General features: G+C 52.2%; 1 protein-coding gene across 1 annotated transcript; it reads right to left on the reverse strand.

Annotated features, from left to right (window-relative positions):
• Positions 1 to 6: 6 nt before the first annotated feature.
• On the reverse strand, positions 7 to 19,304 carry NADK2 (NAD kinase 2, mitochondrial). Its single transcript, XM_032970987.2, has 12 exons — positions 18,323 to 19,304; positions 13,814 to 13,902; positions 12,363 to 12,451; positions 11,652 to 11,733; positions 10,495 to 10,578; positions 9,759 to 9,895; positions 8,774 to 8,861; positions 8,362 to 8,457; positions 7,128 to 7,183; positions 6,632 to 6,685; positions 4,726 to 4,849; positions 7 to 3,327 (listed from the first exon to the last, which is right to left on the reverse strand). The coding sequence occupies exons 1-12, from the start codon at positions 18,686 to 18,688 to the stop codon at positions 3,189 to 3,191; spliced, it is 1,404 nt and encodes a 467-aa protein (XP_032826878.2). The 5' UTR covers positions 18,689 to 19,304; the 3' UTR covers positions 7 to 3,188.
• Between the last annotated feature and the right edge of the window lie 139 nt (positions 19,305 to 19,443).

The raw sequence follows: 19,443 nt of genomic DNA on the forward strand, positions 1-19,443 counted from the left end.
GACGGATGCAGAAAAAACGTGTCTTTATTTCGTAATAAAAAAAACAATCCCAATAAAGCGGTTTCAAAGTTAGCTTGGCAAAAAAAATCACTCGCGTCTAGCCAGAGGTTGCGCGACCGTAAAAATGCAGCAGCACTGTACAGTCACGGAGCACGAGATAAACGGACCCCGTGGAGGGCCCCGCGAACTCCACGTCCGTGGAACGAAATCGCCACAAACACGCGAAAGACCAACACACGGGGTGGGATGGCCGACCCACCCCCTAGTTTCCTGAAAATGCGATTGAAAATGTTGTTCTTCAAAATGCGTCAAAAGTCAGGGGGTGAGGGAATCCGTTTCCTTACCGAGGATTGAAAAGGAGTTTTAAATAAATTTTGATTTAAAGCTTTCGTGACTGCAGTAATTCATATTCTTAGTTCTTTCGGTAAAGTCACGTTGAAGGGAAACAACAAAATAATAAAATATATATAACAATAAAAATTCTCACGTTTGCATAATGCAAACCGACACACCTGAAGACGACCGTTTGTGTTATGGTCGAAACGTCGTGAGAATTTTTATTGTTTTATATATATTATTATTTTGTTGTTTCCCTTCAACGTGACTTTACCAAAAGAACTAGGAATGAGTTTTAAATACTTTGTGGTGGGCAACCGCACATTAAACGCACGCCACACTTTAAACGTGAACCAACGTGAACCAACGGCAACGCACAAAAAATCTATTACGGCTCGCGGCGTTTCTAGAAAGTTATAAAACACGGCGTTACCAGGTCGCAAACATTTCCGCCCTCTAGGACCCGATCAGTGAGGCTCGGATGCCTGCGACGACGGATCAACTCGATGTCCGTGTGAAATTAAGTCAGGGGGATCGTGTGAAATGAAGTTATGGGCTGCATTCAGCCCGGAGGCCGTCGGTTTGGACCCCCCTGGCTTATGCGAAACAGCGAGAGGATACCACTCTGAAATATTTCTGACCGCACGCCGAATTCGTATAACCCCACACAACTCAAAACATTTTTTTTTTACTTTTAAGTGTTTGTATGAACGGAGGCATACTCAGCCAGGCAGTCCAGGAGTTCCAAACATCTCCCTGGCTGACAAGTCTAGCACACCCAATTAGTCCCACAGCTTCAGCTGGGATAGTTGAGAGCTGGGATAGTTGAGAGCTGCGACCAAGGCACGTGTATGTCAATGACAGCTGCAGAGCAATGATCAAACTGCAGGATTCGGGACGTACCAACACACTCGGATGTCTCCAGAAGCACGTTTGTAATCAATGTATTATTACCTGCTACGTCACATGGATCGGAGGGCACGGACATTTGACAATGCAACTGGAACAAGAGCCGGAAAGTGCGCAAATGAGCATGGTGAGGTGCGCGGTTCCAATTGTGCTGAGAAGCCGAGAGGCACGGTTGGAGAAGAGAGCGCATTGAGCGAGAATGAAAGTGGGCTTGTGCAGGACACGTCACGGCTAGGTGGTGTGATTGGGCCGGTGGGCGAGACTATGAGTGAAGTGGCAGCCACCACGGACATGTGGTGGATGCGATGAAATCGTCTCGCGTGCAGGCGCTCGATGGATCAATAGATCGCGGGGGACGGCGACGGCGCGGGGAGGACTTCGCCTAGCAGCGGATTGATCACGGCTGCCGATGACGACGATCTTGATAACAATGAAAACCATCGTAGGCTCAGGAAGCGTGCTGACCCCAAACACAGCGACTGGTTGGCAGTTTCCGGCGATGTCCCCTCCATCGCTCTGACGGCCACCGTGGTGGCCGCCCGGGGGCGCGGCGCATTGCGCAAGGTGCCACTCGACGGCAGCGGCGGCGGCAACGCGTTGAGGTAGCGGTGGTCGTAATTCTATCCCCAGCACAAACACTTGGCACGGGAGTCAAGACTTGCGAGATCAGCCGAGGAAAGGCGCCATCGGCATTAGGTTTCTTCGCGGGCACGGCGTTCAGTTGTGGCGACTTGACAATAACTGCAATGGGACGCTCCGGAAAGCAAGACCCACCCAAATACATGTGCCCGGTGTCAGAAAAAAAGTTACGCAAATGTCGTCTCTCACACAGTGAGAGACTACTAGCCTTCAACTATTGTGGAAATTGCCGTTGGCGATCGCTCTTGAGGGCAGGAACGGCACTCGAGAGGGTGGGTGGCCAACACCACGCCCGGCCGCGAGTGGCGATGTTTACACACCACACAAGGTACTAATTTGAAGCCAAGTCGACCCAGGACCAGTTCAGATAATCGTCATTGGTGTCGACCGTGAGCGCTCAGCACTACACCACCTCACAACGCGCGCACACGCGCTCGTACACACACACACACACCTACCGGATTGTAAGAGGCACCCCCCCCAACCGTTTCTTAAAACGCTGGGGGGTGGGGGGGGAAGTGCGTCGTAATTTCTGGAAGTATGGTTTAGCAAAACTCGGGACCTGTACCCTCTGAGTGGGCTGCTGACATTACTAGCTGGCACGCTACAGAGGCTTCAGGGACCCCGCGGTCAAACAGGACGAGAGCCGCCGGGACGATTCGTTGATTAATCGCCTCGCAATTGTAAATTGACTGCTTTCCTTTTGCGGTCGATAACTCGGGGGCCCCCCCCTCGCCACCTTTAAAATTCGCGGCCGTCCTCCCCACATTCTGCCTTGTGAAGGCGGGAAACCCCCCTAGGAGCCAGGCCCAGTGCGCGATGTGGCCGATGATGATGATGCGGACATCGTGACCAAGACACGTTCGTCATCGCACGCGCTGGGGGGGGGGTGGGCGCAGTGGTGAGACTCTTGTTCTCCGGCTGTTTTCGCGTGGATCCGATCGGTCGAGCAAACCGAGCCCGGTGACCGAGAGAGCCACCGATTACTTGAATAACCTGATCACAGCCCGGCCTGTCGCGCACTGGACATCCGTGTGAAAGAGAGCTTTCATAGCCCATCGGATTCCCGCAGTATTAAATAAATATTCCGAATCTTCCGATACACTGCAGGAGCGCTCCTGACACCGCGGACGCGATGGCGGTGAACGCGTCTCAAATCGTCCTCCGGGTCCTCCCTCCGTGCGTAACGGGGGCGTCGAGCAGCCAGTGGCGGCCGAGCGGTAAGGGTGGGGGAGGAGGGAGAGTGGGGTGCGGGGGGGGGAGTGGGGTAGGTAAGGGGGCGGGGTCGGGGGGGGCTCTCGTGGTCAGGGGTCCAGGTGCAGGGACTTGAGTGCATCGTCCGGGTGCGTGGAAAGCGTGGCCATCGCTCCGTCGTTGAACTCGAAGGAGGTTCCGCCATCGAGCACCAGGCAGGCGTCCCAGCACCGCGAGCGAATCGTCATCCTGACGATGGAGACAACAACGATGGCGACGACGACGATCGGCAAGCCACCGAGTGTGCACAACAACAACATCCGGTGACAGGTTTCGCCACGGTGGCTAGGAGATGTTAACCAGCTCGCCTGGTATACAGGAGGTCGTGGGTTCGATCCTGACCCTGACGTCTGTATATTCGGAGCATGCGTCTCTCTCTCTCTCTCTCTCCCCGTGATAGCGTGGATTTTTCCCCGGGTCCTACGGTTTTTCTCTCCACATTTATAATCAATATACATTGAGAGTATTTGGCTGCTAGAAATTTCCACGTGATGAGCCACTTCGTTGAGCTATCATTTGTGGCCAGGTCGTTTCTGAAAAAGAGCTATACAGCTCAGCGGGCTTTACCTGATAAAATAAAAAAAATAGTTTAATAGTTAAAACAAATAATGGTGATACCACTGCTGCTGCTGCGTTGCAGTGGTGGATAAGCTTAATGAACACCCCTGTTAACGACTAATCGCTTAATGACGGGCCTCCATAGAGCCTAATGTGTAGTGTATAGTAGTGTATATTGTAGTGTATAGTGTAGTGTATAGTAGTGTATATTGTAGTGTAGTGTATATTGTAGTGTATAGTGTAGTGTATAGTGTAGTGTAGTGTATAGTGTAGTCTATAGTAGTGTATAGTGTAGTGTATAGAAGTGTATAGTGTAGTGTATAGTGTAGTGTATAGTAGTGTATAGTGTAGTCAACAGTAGTGTATAGTGTAGTGTATAGAAGTGTATAGTGTAGTGTATAGTGTAGTGTATAGTAGTGTAGTGTATAGTGTAGTGTATAGTAGTGTATAGTGTAGTGTATATTGTAGTGTATAGTAGTGTATAGTGTAGTGTATAGTAGTGTAGTGTATAGTAGTGTAGCGCCTCCCAATGTATTCGCTTACCGACCATTCACCTTTTAACGACGGACTGTTGTAGGTACAGTAAATATGAATTAATGCATTGATTAACCATGTTTCTCATAATATTGTCTTTATAATGTTAGTATCTTTATGCATAAATATCAATTGTTTAAATATTATAAAGTACGTTTATTGGGTAAAAAAGGGTAACTTTCGATGCTATCGGAACGAATTACGCCTTTAACGTGCATTTCTTATACTCGCTTAACGACCAAATCACTTAAGGATCGGTTTCGTGGAACCAATTGCCGTCGTTAAGAGGGGTTCTACTGGATATAACAGGGAATGTTTCGGGCATCGGCCCTTCGTCACTGGGGTGAGCTACCAGGACCCTTCACCAAATAAACCCTCAGCGCAGCCGGGGTGACGTGCCACAGGTTCATGACCGTGACAGGTGTCCAGACACCTACTGCTGCATGGGTAAAGTGGGTGGTGTGGGTGGTGTGGATGGCGTGCCGGGTGGCGCACCTGGTGGCGTGGCCGTGCGGGCGCGAGTTGGAGAAAACGCGGTTGACGATCGGTTCCCGGATGCTGAAGAACATCTGCGGCTCTTCAGGGTCAAACACCAGCGAGGAACAATACCGCTCCATCACTAGCGTGGAAAGACAGAGATCCCCCGTATAGCCTTAACAGACTGTTGGGGCAAGTGCTGTGAAAGCGAGTAGCACCTATGAAGGCCCGGCACGGAACGCGAGTGGGTGGGTGGCCAGCACCATGCCCGGCCACCTTTGTCTCCCGAATGGGCATCGCACCAGGTACTTAATTGAGGCTGAGTAGACCTAGGCGAGGCCCAGGACCGGTTTAGATAATCGTCAACGATGTTGGTCGTGAGCGGGAATTGAATTCAGGTCACCGAGTTCATAGTGCAGTGCACTAACCATTGCACTACTGCTCCCAATCTAGCGCATGCACACACACAAACAATCGAAGATTCTACACACATCCACCAACAACTACATTGAGCGATAGCCATAGATAGAGTGTTACCCCCCACCCCCTGGCAAGCGTGGGTTATCTCCGGGCACTCCGGCTTCCTCCCACGTATACAAACTCTCACTGACGGCGTTGACCAAACATCCACATATAGGATCAAGAGAACTTGGGCGATTGCTGGCAGCGGTTCCGATTGCCCTCTTCCCCGTGGTTTCCCATGCAAAAACCTGGGCCCGTTACAAATTCTACAGTGTTTTGCGATGCAATTTTCGCGAATGACACTGTATAACATAAAACTATTATCATCGCGGTGCACAGGAACGCAACACGCTGATAACAGTCGGCAGTTCAACCCACCACCTTAGCAAGTAAGCTCTTACAACAAGACCCATCGAGAGACTTGCGGGGGCCCTGGTATTTAACGCTGGAAGGGACCCCCCTCCCCCGTCTCGTGCCGTTTCCCATCACGCTTGTGAAAGGGAGTAACTATGCCCAGGCCTCGTCTGTAGCCGATGATATAATATATTTACGAATCCAACGCGTTTGTAAATACAGTAGTGTAGTTGGGGCAGAGAACAAATAGAAATCGTTTTTACGAATGAAATAGGTGGCCGAGATATTAATCGCACGTTTACATTATCGCCATCGTCATCGGCCATGATCAATCCGCTGCTGGATGTGGAAGCCCTCGGCAAGCCGTTGGCATCTATCGCGGTCTTCCAAAGCAACGATCCATCTAGTACCTGCACACGAGCTCATGTCATCGCTCTGTCTCCGCAGTGGATGGGGAGGGGCCTTCGTCCATCGGTGGAATGACAAAGAGCAGTTACATTTTTTTATTGACTGAAGACTTGGTCCGCTAAACAAACTTAGCGATGGTCTAAGGGTGACACTGCCACATTCTGAAAATGATGATGATGCTGCCACCTGGGCTCGGTGTAAACAATAAATAAAATATATATTTTATTTGCTTAAATTTTATTTTAATATTTTTTTCTATCCACGTGACTTTACCGAAAGAACCAAGAATATATTTTATTTTTTTGCAGAAGTGACCTGGCTATCACAAATGATAGCTCGACGAAGTGGCTTTATCATCGTGTGGAAATTTATAGCAGCCAAACACTCAAAGCACATGTTTCTAAATGTGGAGGGATAAACTGGAGATCCCAGAGAAAAATCCATGCGACCACGGGGAGAGAGACATGCACACTCCAAATATACAGCAGGCGTCTGGGTCGGAATCGAACCCACGACCTCCTGCATACCGGGCGAGGGAGTTAACATCTCGCCACAGTGGTGCCCCAACCAAGACCCGTCAAAGGTTCCGCCTTTGCTCATCCTGACAACGTCCTTGGGGACATGAGAAAAGGTGCGTTGCGTACAGGAGGTGTGTGCACGTGTACGGCACTCACACATAGTACGGGGGCGCGGGACTGACCTGTCCTGCAGAAATCCGCGTCGTTGGGCATGGACTGTCCACTGATATCGGCAGCTGCAATGATACACAGGTTCCCCGGCGAGGTCAAGAACGCACGCTCCTACGCACGCGTGCTACGCGGAACGGACAGCGCGCTGATCCCAGTAGATCATCCCTCCTTCGTAGTTCCACGATGGCAAACGTGGCCCATGTGCGTGCAGCGTATATCGCAACAGAGATGTGCATTTAGTATTACAAAAACACGGTTATATCTGTATGGAAGGTGTTTTATTTGTACGGACTAACTAAGCAGATAAATCTCCTCCTTCACGTATCCATCCCTCCACATAAAACAAATGGATAAAAGTAAAAAAATAAGAAATATCCCATCAGCCGTAGGGCCTTCTAGGAGTGCATCAGCTCAGCAGCATTGGTTCAACACAAGCAAACTGGACCAGGTTCTACATTCAGCATCTCATCAGCAGTCAGGCTTGGTTGCGGACAAAAATGTCCTTACCTATTGTTAGAACATCCTGCACCGTTTGACAGCCAATCTTATTGATGTTGTACGACCTGTGGATGACACACGCAGAGCCAAGGGTTATGCAGGATGATCCATTTATAGACACCCCGCCGATTTCCCATGGCCCTCTTACTCCCTTCTCGGAGTGGGGTACAGCAGCAGCCTGCAAGCGGCCCCGCACTCTGGTTCAGTGAGAAACCACGACGAATGCCATCATCAGCCTGGCGACCCGAAAACATCGATCGACGATCTTTCACCACCTCCAGCGCATCAACAACCCAACCTCAATGCTTCGTTGAACGCGAGAGTGGGGTTTTGAGATTAGTGGGAGGTCTGTGGGGAGAGGCTTCGAAATCTTATATTTATACAGCGCCTTTATCCAAGGCGCTTTACAAGGGTTATACAATGAGGGTAGCTAAAGGTGATACGGTAAATAGGGATGGGGTACGGGAGATTAGTGGGCACGTGAATTACGGGGGGAATCTAGAAATGGAGGGAATGATGGGCCAGGGAGAAGAGGTGGAGGCCTTGAGGGAGGAGCGGAAACTAGAAGGGAGGGTTTATTTGTTCAACCCCACCCCCCCGCTACATGGAGGTATATTTGACCATACTTCCCCATCTGGGAGACACCAAACGACGGTTCACAAATCACTCGCCACTGATATTAGCCATTGCCGCGAGCGGAACTCGGGTCGTCGGGGTTATAGCGCAACAGGCTAACCACCGCGCCACTGCCCCCCCATCAAACAGTACGGGTAGTGTCACACACACACAGGCAAGACAAAGAAAAAGATCCCCTGCGTAGCCCACGCAGGCTGTTAAGGCAAGTGCTGTTAAGCAAGCAACTGTGAAGGCCGGGGCGGTGCACGAAGGGGGTGGGGTGCGGTCAGCAACACGTCCGGCACTGATGTCTTTTACACACCGTGCACCAGGTACTCGTTTAAACGCAAAGACGACCTCGGGGAGACCCAGGACCGGTTGAGGGATTTGCCACCAATGCTGATCGTGACTCGGGAATCGAACTCAGGTCTCCGGGCTCGTAGTGCAGTACCGCCAGCCACCACGCCATCGCTTCCCACACTCGCGCAAACTCGCGCAGCCACGCACAGACATGCGCAGACACGCTCAGAGACGCGAGCATGGCATGGGCCGCAATGCGTTGATACCACTGCAGGCCACGCTGGCGCACAACGTGTGGGGGTCTGCGGAGGCGACAGCAATGGCCTACCAGGCGCTGGAGCCGCTGCCAGTGCACACGCTGATCCCGGAGCTCTTCTGCTTCTCCCAGGGGCCCCCGTCCACGCTTAGCTCGTAGTAGGAGGCCCTGGAGGCACACGGGAATGGGAGATGTGAACGTCTAAAAAAAGGTCACCACCGACGTTAGCCGCTCCCCGCACGCACACAGGCACACAAAGACACCCTATGTAGCCCACGCAGGCTGTCGGGGGAAGGTGCTGTTAGCGAGCACCTATGAAGGCCGGAACGGCAAACGAGGGTGGAGATGGCCGGCACTGCTCCCGGCCACTTTGGCCTCCCCACCTTCCCAGTGCTGATGTTTACACACTGCAACAGGTACTCATTTAAGGCTGATTTCGCTGTAGACAGATGTGGGGCACACTGTGTCTCGGCATAGCAGTCACCTGGAGGAGATGGACTCGCCAATGTAGACTTCGTTCAACGCGCACACAGGAAGTCGCTTGGGCCCGCTCACCAACCCCAGTGTCAACCCTGCCGACACAACAACACCAACGCCGAGATCGTCACCAGCCATGCTTTATCCACTGCCAGACGGAGCCCTCCTGAAGCATTCGCCAGCTATCACCAGCCGAGTCCATCGCTCCATCTCTCCGCGGCGGACGTGCTCACGGGCGCGTTCCCTCCTTTGGCTGCCGCTCCATCGCTTGTCTCAACCGCCGTCGTCGGCTCTTCTCGCCGTGCCCGAGGCCGCTCCCCTTTCTCGACAGTTCACACGATGTCCATAACGCGCGTGAACTCTTTAATCCATGCATTCCTCTCCTCCTGCCGCTCGTTGCTAACTCCAAGCATGCATCTCTCCGGACTCATTTGTGCCCTTTTCATCTTTTTCCCCATTTTCTTTGTCAATGTGCAGGTTCCTAACCCATCTGTGGAGCTATTTTTGTTTGTATTCATCCGTATGACTCCATTACCCTGGGTGCTGCATACGTCACATCCTCCTACCCAAACCCTCATTTACACACCGAGCGGTGGACTCACCTTGAGACTGCACACTAGACCAATCCAGGAAAAACAAAGCCAGCTGGCCCAGCACCCTTTCCGTAGCACATGCGAATGCAGCACAACGCTTCATGAACATACATTTCACCTGTCGGTACCGCCTGCGCTGCCGTGACTTTAGCTGGTTCCAATTTATTTACGCGGCCAATAACAGCGAATCAAATGATAACCATTTGAAACGAGTGGGGTTATCCAAGAGTTCCCCTTCTCTTTAACGCATACATACACTGGCACGACTGAAGTTTTTCTACGTTAGGCGGTACCGGTTTCTGCTCTGGCCCGTGGACTACAAGGTGGCACGAAGTGGCGCAAGGAGCCCGCACAACCGCCCGCCCGCCTACCTGCCCACCCGCCTGTCCGCCCGGTCACCTGCGTGTTTGGCAGCGGCGGCTAGGTGCGCTGAACGGTGTTGCGCCAGGCTCAGCTGCTGCTCGTGGAGGTCCACGGGCACGAGTCCAAGCCCCGAGCCGTCCGTCTCGACGCGGATGCGCTGGCGCCAAAGGTACCTGGCCGCGATCGGGTCGCAGGCGCGCCAACACGAGTCTGGGTCAGAGCGCCGCCTCGTGGACCGATTACGTTGGCGAATAATGGTGGCCAAGAGGGGTCACACTAGTCCCGTCGTCAAAAGACTCCAACTTTTCTGTGATTACCAATGTTTTTGTTTCTTTGTACTTCAGAGAAGAGATAGTGAATGGCAGATGAGAAGAGGCCTGGACCTGAGCACAGGGTTAAACCAGGAAGTCGTTGTGATTTCTTGGTTTCTGACCTGAAGTTGCTTGGCGCACACTCCAGGGAAACGGCGCATAACTAATCGCGACCGCATTTGATTGTTAGAACCCTTCAACTCATGGTGAATTGAGTGACCTTCATCGATAATGATCGGCATGTGAAACGCCTACACACATGATAATTTAATTTGTTTGGCTACGTCGGGCGGTGGAGCGTTACACAAATAACGTTCGGCCAGACCCGTCACGTGGCCGAACCAAAAAAAACAACTACAAACCGTGGCATTGGCTGTGATAAGCCTACTAAGACGTTGTGTTGCAATGGGCACGCCCAATGGGTGCGGCCTTAGCGGGCCACGTGCACGCCCGACACTCACCTGAAATCACCTTTCTGTAGCTTCTGCAGCGCGAGGGGCATGTTGGTGGTGTAGCAGACGGGCAGGCACAGGTGGCCCTGAGACCTACGGCAAACGGCAACAACAGCGGTAGCTTAACAACACCGGCATGCGATCCCCCGGCTCAACACGATTAGCACGGTTGGCTACGTACGGTGCGAAAGAAGTTCAACGTACATACAACCGTGAATTCATACTCAAATGAGCAATGAAGGATGAATGCTCATCTACTGTTTTATGAGTACTGAGCCAGTGGAGGTAATTCCATGTTCCTATGGTAGGGGCGGGTTTTTCCATAGGACAACCACCACTGACTTCGCCCTAAATAGATGTTCACTTTTATTGACTTCGGAGGGATGACGGCGGGCCGAGTCAACCCCTGCCAATCAGGATTTGACCTTGTAACCTTCCGATTGGCAAAAAGAATAAATCGAATGTTTAGTTGTATGTAGCGATGTCGTCGTTCATGCAAATTGCATCTCGCAGTTCTCTACATGTTAAGTATTTTCAGCCAATTAGTGAGTGTTTATACTGCACGTGGGAGCAAACCGGAGCACCCGGAGAAAACCGACGAATTTTAGCGGGGGGGGCGATCAGGATCGTGCAATACATTATTTTGGTGGCAAGGCGGTGCATTGGTAACACTTGTGTGTTACAGCGAGAAGGGACTTTGGGTTCGATTCTCAACTTTGGTGCTTTTCTGTAAGGAGTTAATTTGTTCTCCCTGTTCTGCATGGGTTTCCTCTGGTTTCTCCAGTTTACTTCCGTAAAGAAAACGCCAAAACTGTTATTGGCCAAAATTGTTATTGGCCCGATGCTGAAAATTTACACTGCAAATTACGCATTTGGGATTACACACAGAGGAGCAACATCGCCCCATACTGCGTAACCTTGGCAGGACCCTCCTGAAACAGTCTTGAGACTCAGTGAGGTTGTCCTGGGTAAACAAGCGTAATAATGAAAACAGTAATAATAATAATTTGCCAGTGACGTCGGCTGTGGTCGGGAATCAAACTAAAGGTTACCAGGTTCCTAGCAGCAGAGTGTGCTAACCACGGCGCCACCACTCCACACCACCGCCTCACTGCACGGTGGCGTAGCCCTTGAAAACGTTCAAAAGCAATCCGATGGGCGCGTACCTCTCCGGGTCGGTGTTGACACCAATGACTAGTTTCCGGGGGTCATGGACCTTGCTGGCCGCCAAGAGCAGTGTGCCGTCGCCTGCCGCAAAAGCAGAGAGCAAACACAACACATGCCTCCGTGAGCACTCTCAGGGGACGCTACCGCATGGGAATCGTAACTCAGTCTGCCCGGCAGAGGTATGACAATTCTGGGCAGGGGGTGGGGAAGGGCCGGTTCTGATATCACTCACCACTGCGACATTCACCATGCCATTGCACCGACACCCGCGCCACCGACCGCTCCACGCTTATATGTGCGACACGAGAACAATACGCCAATGCTGCATTTAGGCCAACGAATTGAACAAAAGTATGCGAACGAGACGCAGCAAAGGAGGAACAATACAAACGAGGTGACCAGGGGCGTAGCGTGGTTGGCATGTGCCCTGGTGCAAGAAATGATATGCCCCCCTGTCCCCCCCCCATCCAATGTCACCCCCCCTCCATCACCTCTTCTAATCCCAGTGACTGGACGCATCCGGCCCGTGGGCCACGGTGGATTTGCACCGCACGCACACTCGATAGCTACGCCACTGTCGGCCGCCTTGACTGAGAGAAACGATTGCTCATCGCCGCGTTGGCGTAGGGCCATGCACCACGATGCACTTGGGCACGGGGACTTGGCAACGAGCTCGCCGGCGCGCCCCCCCCCTCCCCCAACACACGCACCTCCCGCAGAGATGATGGTGTCAGCCCAACTGACGTCATGCTCGCAGTAGTCGTGCCTCTTCACCACCCGCACCTCCACGCCGCTCTCCCTGCAAGACAACGCGCGTATGATGGCGCAACAACGATTTCTGAATCCATCTGCGTGGAGCTCTGCACATGATTCCCTGCGTACGCGAGGTGGGGGTTTCTCTGCGTTCTGCCGGGTTCTCCGAGTTTCCGTCCACACGATGCCAAACGCCCGTGAACGCAATCGGCCAAACATCGGCGATGTAGCGGGAACCTCCTGGAAATGAGTGTCGAGACTCAGTGACGGTTTGCCTGGGTAGATTCAAGGACATTATTTTACAGGGGGAAACGATGGTGCATTGGTTCGTGCACCGCACGATAAACCCAGCAACACGAGTTTGGGAGTCCCTGGCGAGCAATATCTGAACCGAGACTAGGCAAGCCGTTCACTAACCCGCCTTAAGCAGCACGGTGAAGTATGGTCAAATATTCCCAATGACCGACATGGCGTGGGGAGGCCTACATCCAGCAGTGGATTGGCAGAGGGGCTGTAAATGATCAATTATTAATTTATGAAGAACATAATGGGTTCATGCAACCCCCGCAGCCACCAGGTGCACCTAGAGTCACCACAATAACTCAAACAAATGAATTAATCACTGAACCGGTATCTCTTCATTGCATCACTCAGGGAGGGGTGGAGCAGAGGGAATTTATCAACTCTGCAATGTAAAACCTGCCCCGAAGGGGACTTTTATAAATACATTTGGCAGGCAAGACAAAGATCCCCCGTATAGCCTTTAACAGACTGTTGGGCCAAGTGCTGTTAGCGAGCACCAATCAAGGCCGGCACCGCACAAGAGGTGGGTGGGTGGTCAGCACCACGTCCGGCCGTCTTCGTAACCCGAGTGGGGATGTTTACACAACGCACCAGGTATTCGTTTGAGGCTGAACCGATCTAGGGGAGGCCCAGGACCTGTTCAGATAATCGTTCCTTGGCGTTGGCTGTGAGCGGGAATCGAACTCGGGTCATCGGGTTAGTTGCGCAAGCGTGCTAACCACTGCACCACCGCTCCCACTTGGCGGGCAACAACACATTAACACACACACACACACCTTGGTCACTTGTGTCACTGCAAGCCGGTCCTTGCAGTGACGCAAGTGACTGACACACAGACAAAATTAGAAACACGGTGTTGTTGCCAATTTCGTGCAGCTCAGGAAGCTCGGAGTGGCGCCCAGACAATGTTTGCAGGCCGTTACAAAGGCGTTCGGTCCTTTTATGTGACCGCAAGCCACACGCAACTAATTTGCGGGCGAAAATTCAGCGTGCGGGCCGGGGGGCGAAGTGAAGTCTTGGGTCGTGTCTGGCCCCCCACGTGCCGTAGGGGTCCCCACCACCACCGCCGCTGCTGTGCAAGACAGCAGCAGAGGTCGGCACGTACTGCAAGCTGCTGATGAGGTGAAGGACGTGCTTTCGGTGGACGTGGTAGCGCTCCAGAAGGCCGCCGTAGTTGGAGCCCCGCAATGCCAGCTAGCGAGAACAAGCGCACAGAGAGAGACTGAACTCAACAACAAACTATAAACTACATCTTTTTTTTTTACTTGAGCGTATTGGCACAAGACAAGAGGAAAGTGGAAACAAATGGCATGTACAGGGGACACCTACGGGCTATCTGCCCATGGATGGTGATGATATTTTTTTTATTTTACCAGGTAAGGCCTACTGAGCTTTACAGCTCTTTTTCAGAAGCGACCTGACCACAAATGATCGCTCAACGAAGTGGCTCATCACGTGGAAATTTACAGCGGTCAAACACTCTCAACGCATGTCTCTAAATATGAAGGAAAAAAACCGCAGGACCCGGAGAAAAATCCACACGACCACAGGGAGATAGACATTCAAACTCCAAATATACAGCAGACATCAGAATCGAACCCACTACGACCTCCTGTATACCAGGCGAGGTAGTTAACATCTTGCCACTGTGGCGCTCTGAATCGTCAAAAGTTGCAACAGCATACCTGTCAACCCATCCGTTTAACACTTATTCTTGTACAGGGAAATCTATATTCTTGGTTCTTTCGGTAAAGTCACGTAGAAGGGAAACAATCAAATAAAAATATAAAACAATAAAATTATCATGACGTTTCGACTGCAACACAAGCAATCATCATCAGATGTGAAAACCTGAAGCAATCATCATCAGGTGTGAAAACCACACCTGATGATGATTGCTTGTGTTGCAGTCGAAACGTCGTGAGAATTTTATTGTTTTATATTTTTCTTATTTTATTGTTTCCCTTCTACGTGACTTTACCGAAAGAACCAAGAATATGAATCCCTGCAGTCACGAAAGCTTTAAATCAGGGAAATCTAGTTTTACAGGTCCACACAGCGTACAGCCGTTTATATACGGGCAAAGTCATGTTTGTGTCAATTTGTTTGTGTTTCTCCCTTGTGATGGGACTTTGTAGGATGAACGTTGAGATTTATGAGGGCACGGGGTGACCAGTAAGGTCTGAATTGGTCTGTAATAAGGTAGGGCACTGATAAGGGGTTGACAACAATGCAACAGTCTCAATAGATTTTCCCGCACAAACGTTGCGATTCAGGGTGAGTGAGTGTGGTGTGTGTGTGTTGAGTGTGGTGTGTTGAGTGTGGTGTGGTGTCCTCCCGGCTCTGCACACACCTGTAGTTTGCATGTTTTTTTTGTTGTGTTGTACGGCAAGATGTTACGGTGAATGAGCCGAGGTAAGTCAGGGTTAGTGCATCCGGTGTGTGTGCGAGTGTGGTGGCGAGTGCGCAGAATATGTTAATGGTGTTTGTGAGTTTATCCGCACCGATGAATTCCTCAAGGTGAGGCGGGACTTTGTGAAGTGTGTATGGTGAGTGCGGTGAGCGAGTCAGCGTTGAGTGTGCATGGTGTGGGGAGTGTGTGGTGCTGAGCGAGTGTCCATATGCAGCAGTGTATCGCACGATATTTGTGCTTATTGTTGCGCATTATCTACTATAATCATCCACAAATGTGTCCGTCCCGTGAGTGACGTCACTCAGCATGAGGCCCACCGCCCCGCGTGACGTCACTCCATATGAGGCCCACCCTCCCTCATTAATATTCATTAGTGGGTGGATGTTTACACGAACGCAGAGGAAGGTCGAGCTGAATGAAATAATTTATGACGCAAAGTCGCTTCAAATATGACGTTTCTTTACAGAGAGTGACGGCAAAAAAATAAATCTATGCAGTATAGTGCTACATCCGTGTGTGACGTCACTGCAAAAGAGGCCCCCCCCTTCATTAATATTCATGCCCGCGTGGAAATTTACACAAACGCACATAAAGGTCGCGCACTCCACATGCCGCACCCCTCCACAATAACCATGAGGGGGTGACGTCATTCCACATGCCGCACCCCTCCCAAATAACCATTAGCGGGTGACGTCACTCCACATGCCGCACCCCTCCACAATAACCATGAGGGGGTGACGTCACTCCAAACGCCGCACCCCTCCACAATAACCATTAGCGGGTGACGTCACTCCACATGGGGCAACGCCCCCCTCATTAATAATCATGAGCTGAACAATTTTTCTATTGAATATTTCAGATTGACTGTAATATACACAGCCGTCCTTGGACGTGCAACAAAGCTAGTGGTTATGATGTACACGGTTGGTGCATGCGTCTCTGCATGGTGAGCACACAGCGAAGGGTCCTCATTAGTTGCCGAAAGTTCTCCTCGGAGAGAGGGTGAGGAGTGTGGTGATGAGTGTGGTGAGTGGTTGGTGAGTGGTTGGTGCATGTGTCTGTATGGTGAGCACAGGGTGAGGGGTGGTGAGGAGCGTGATAAGTGGTTGGTGCATGTGTCTGTATGGTGAGCACAGGGTGAGGAGCGTGGTGAGGAGCGTGGTGAGTGGTTGGTGAGTGGTTGGTGCATGTGTCTGTATGGTGAGCACAGGGTGAGGGGTGTGGTGAGGAGCGTGGTGAGTGTTTGGTGAGTGGTTGGTGCATGTGTCTGTATGGTGAGCACAGGGTGAGTGGTTGGTGAGTGGTTGGTGCATGTGTCTGTATGGTGAGTACAGGTTGAGGAACGTGGTGAGTGGTTGGTGCATGTGTCTGTATGGTGAGCAGCGTGGTGAGGAGCGTGGTGAGTGGTTGGTGCATGTGTCTGTATGGTGAGCACAGGGTGAGGGGTGTGGTGAGGAGGGTGGTTGGTGCATGTGTCTGTATGGTGAGCACAGGGTGAGGAGCGTGGTGAGTGGTTGGTGCATGTGTCTGTATGGTGAGCAGAGGGTGAGGAACGTGGTGAGTGGTTGGTGAGTGGTTGGTGCATGTATCTGTATGGTGAGCACAGGGTGAGGGGTGTGGTGAGGAGCGTGGTGAGTGGTTGGTGCATGTGTCTGTATGGTGAGCAGAGGGTGAGGAACGTGGTGAGTGGTTGGTGAGTGGTTGGTGCATGTGTCTGTATGGTGAGCACAGGGTGAGGAACGTGGTGAGTGGTTGGTGAGTGGTTGGTGCATGTGTCTGTATGGTGAGCACAGGGTGAGGGGTGTGGTGAGTGGTTGGTGAGTGGTTGGTGCATGTGTCTGTATGGTGAGCACAGGGTGAGGAGCGTGGTGAGGTGTGTGGTGAGTGGTTGGTGAGTGGTTGGAGCATGTGTCTGTATGGTGAGCACAGGGTGAGGAGCGTGGTGAGTGGTTGGTGAGTGGTTGGTGCATGTGTCTGTATGGTGAGCACAGGGTGAGGAGCGTGGTGAGTGGTTGGTGAGTGGTTGGTGCATGTGTCTGTATGGTGAGCACAGGGTGAGGAGCGTGGTGAGGTGTGTGGTTGGTGAGTGGTTGGTGCATGTGTCTGTATGGTGAGCACAGGGTGAGGAGCGTGGTGAGTGGTTGGTGCATGTGTCTGTATGGTGAGCACAGGGTGAGGAGCGTGGTGAGTGGTTGGTGGTTGGTGAGTGGTTGGTGCATGTGTCTGTATGGTGAGCACAGGGTGAGGAGCGTGGTGAGTGGTTGGTGCATGTGTCTGTATGGTGAGCACAGGGTGAGGAGCGTGGTGAGTGGTTGGTGAGTGGTTGGTGCATGTGTCTGTATGGTGAGCACAGGGTGAGGAGCGTGGTGAGTGGTTGGTGCATGTGTCTGTATGGTGAGCATAGGGTGAGGAGCGTGGTGAGTGGTTGGTGCATGTGTCTGTATGGTGAGCACAGGGTGAGGAGCGTGGTGAGTGGTTGGTGAGTGGTTGGTGCATGTGTCTGTATGGTGAGCACAGGGTGAGGGGTGTGGTGAGTGGTTGGTGCATGTGTCTGTATGGTGAGCACAGGGTGAGGAGCGTGGTAAGTGATGTGGTAAGTAATGTGGTGAGTGTTGTGGTGAGTGTTTTGGTGAGTGTTGTGGTGAGTGATGTGGTGAGTGTTGTGGTGAGTGATGTGGTGAGTGATGTGGTGAGTGATGTGGTGTTGTGGTGAGTGATGTGGTGAGTGTTGTGGTGAGTGATGTGGTGAGTGTTGTGGTGAGTGATGTGGTGAGTGTTGTGGTGAGTGATGTGGTGAGTGTTGTGGTGAGTGATGTGGTGAGTGTTGTGGTGAGTGTTGTGGTGAGTGATGTGGTGAGTGTTGTGGTGAGTTGTGTGGTGAGTGTTGTGGTGAGTGTTGTGGTGAGTGATGTGGTGAGTGATGTTGTGAGTGTTGTGGTGAGTGATGTGGTGAGTGTTGTGGTGAGTTTTGTGGTGAGTGATGTGGTGAGTGATGTGGTGAGTGTTGTGGTGAGTGATGTGTGTTGTGGTGAGTGATGTGGTGAGTGATGTGGTGAGTGTTGTGGTGAGTGATGTGGTGAGTGTTGTGGTGAGTGATGTGGTGGGGGTGGTAAATGCACATGAAGCGTGCAGGATTAAGGTGAGAGAGAGCGCGCCACAGGGTCACTCGCCAAATGGTGAGTGCGAGCGCCTGTTGCTCACCAGCTGCCTGAGGTCCTCCTCGGACAGGGCGGCGCATTTGTATCGCTGCTGCTCGAACTCGTAGCGGGTCGTCTTCTCGAGCACCAGAGCCCGAGACACGCGGGGCGGCTCCGCGGAGCCCGCGCCTCGCCTGCCCGGCCCGCCGGGGAAGTGACGCCTCGCCGGGCCGTCGCAGCCCGACCGACCGCCCTCGGCGTCCACGCGGCCCGATGATCTCGCGGCCGCCGACGTCGCCTCTCCGATAGACGCAGCCAAACCGGGTGGTGGTGGTGACGGTGGTGGTGAAGTGTGGGGACAGGGAGAGACGCTCAGGGCTCTGCGGCCCAGCGGGGATAAGAGGAACCTCGAACAGAGAAGTAGTCGCATGGCACCGCCGAATGAGTCCGAGGGAGTCCGATTGTCCCCTCCTCCTCCACCACCACCACGCGCGACCACCTCTCCTCCTGTCACCCTTCTTCCTCCGACTGTTCCCCACTCCTCTCCTTTCCTATCAGCTCGAGCCCAGCAAGTGCTCTCTCACCTCTCCCCCCCCCCCACACCGTGGTCTCCACCACCAGTTTGTCAACCCCGCTCTCTCCTCCTACCCCGCTCCTCTCTTCCTCATTCCTGGCTGCCCCGAGTCCTCTCCTCCACCCCTCCTCGGTCCTGTTCTTCCAAAGTCCTTCAGTCGTCTGAACTCCTGTCCTTCAGGTCTCAAAGTCCTCACCGACTGCCCCCTCTATTCCTCAAGTCTCCGTTAACCCTCCTCCCAAATCTTCAAGTCCTCGTCATATCCACACCAACTCCTCTCTCATCATCCTGTCTTCCACAATACCTATTCTCTCTCCTCCCACTCCCAAATCCTTTCACCAATCAAGGACCCTGACTGTACTTTTAAAACTATAAATTTTTAATTTATTTTACCAGGTAAGGCCGACTGAGCTGAAGTTCTTTTTAAGAAGCGACCTGGCCACAAGTGATAGCTCAACGGAGTTGGCTTATCGTGTGGACATTTATAGCAGCCAAATAATCTTAAGAGAACACGCAAATTATACAGCAGGCGTCAGGATCGAACCCACGGCCTCCTGCATACCAGGCGAGGAAATTAACATCTTATTTTGTCTTTAAATAGTCTACAGTTG

The sequence above is a fragment of the Petromyzon marinus genome, chromosome 44 (genome assembly GCF_048934315.1).
Source record: "Petromyzon marinus isolate PM22_M1 ecotype Great Lakes invasive population chromosome 44, UKy_Petmar_22M1.pri1.0, whole genome shotgun sequence".
Lineage (NCBI taxonomy): Eukaryota > Metazoa > Chordata > Hyperoartia > Petromyzontiformes > Petromyzontidae > Petromyzon > Petromyzon marinus.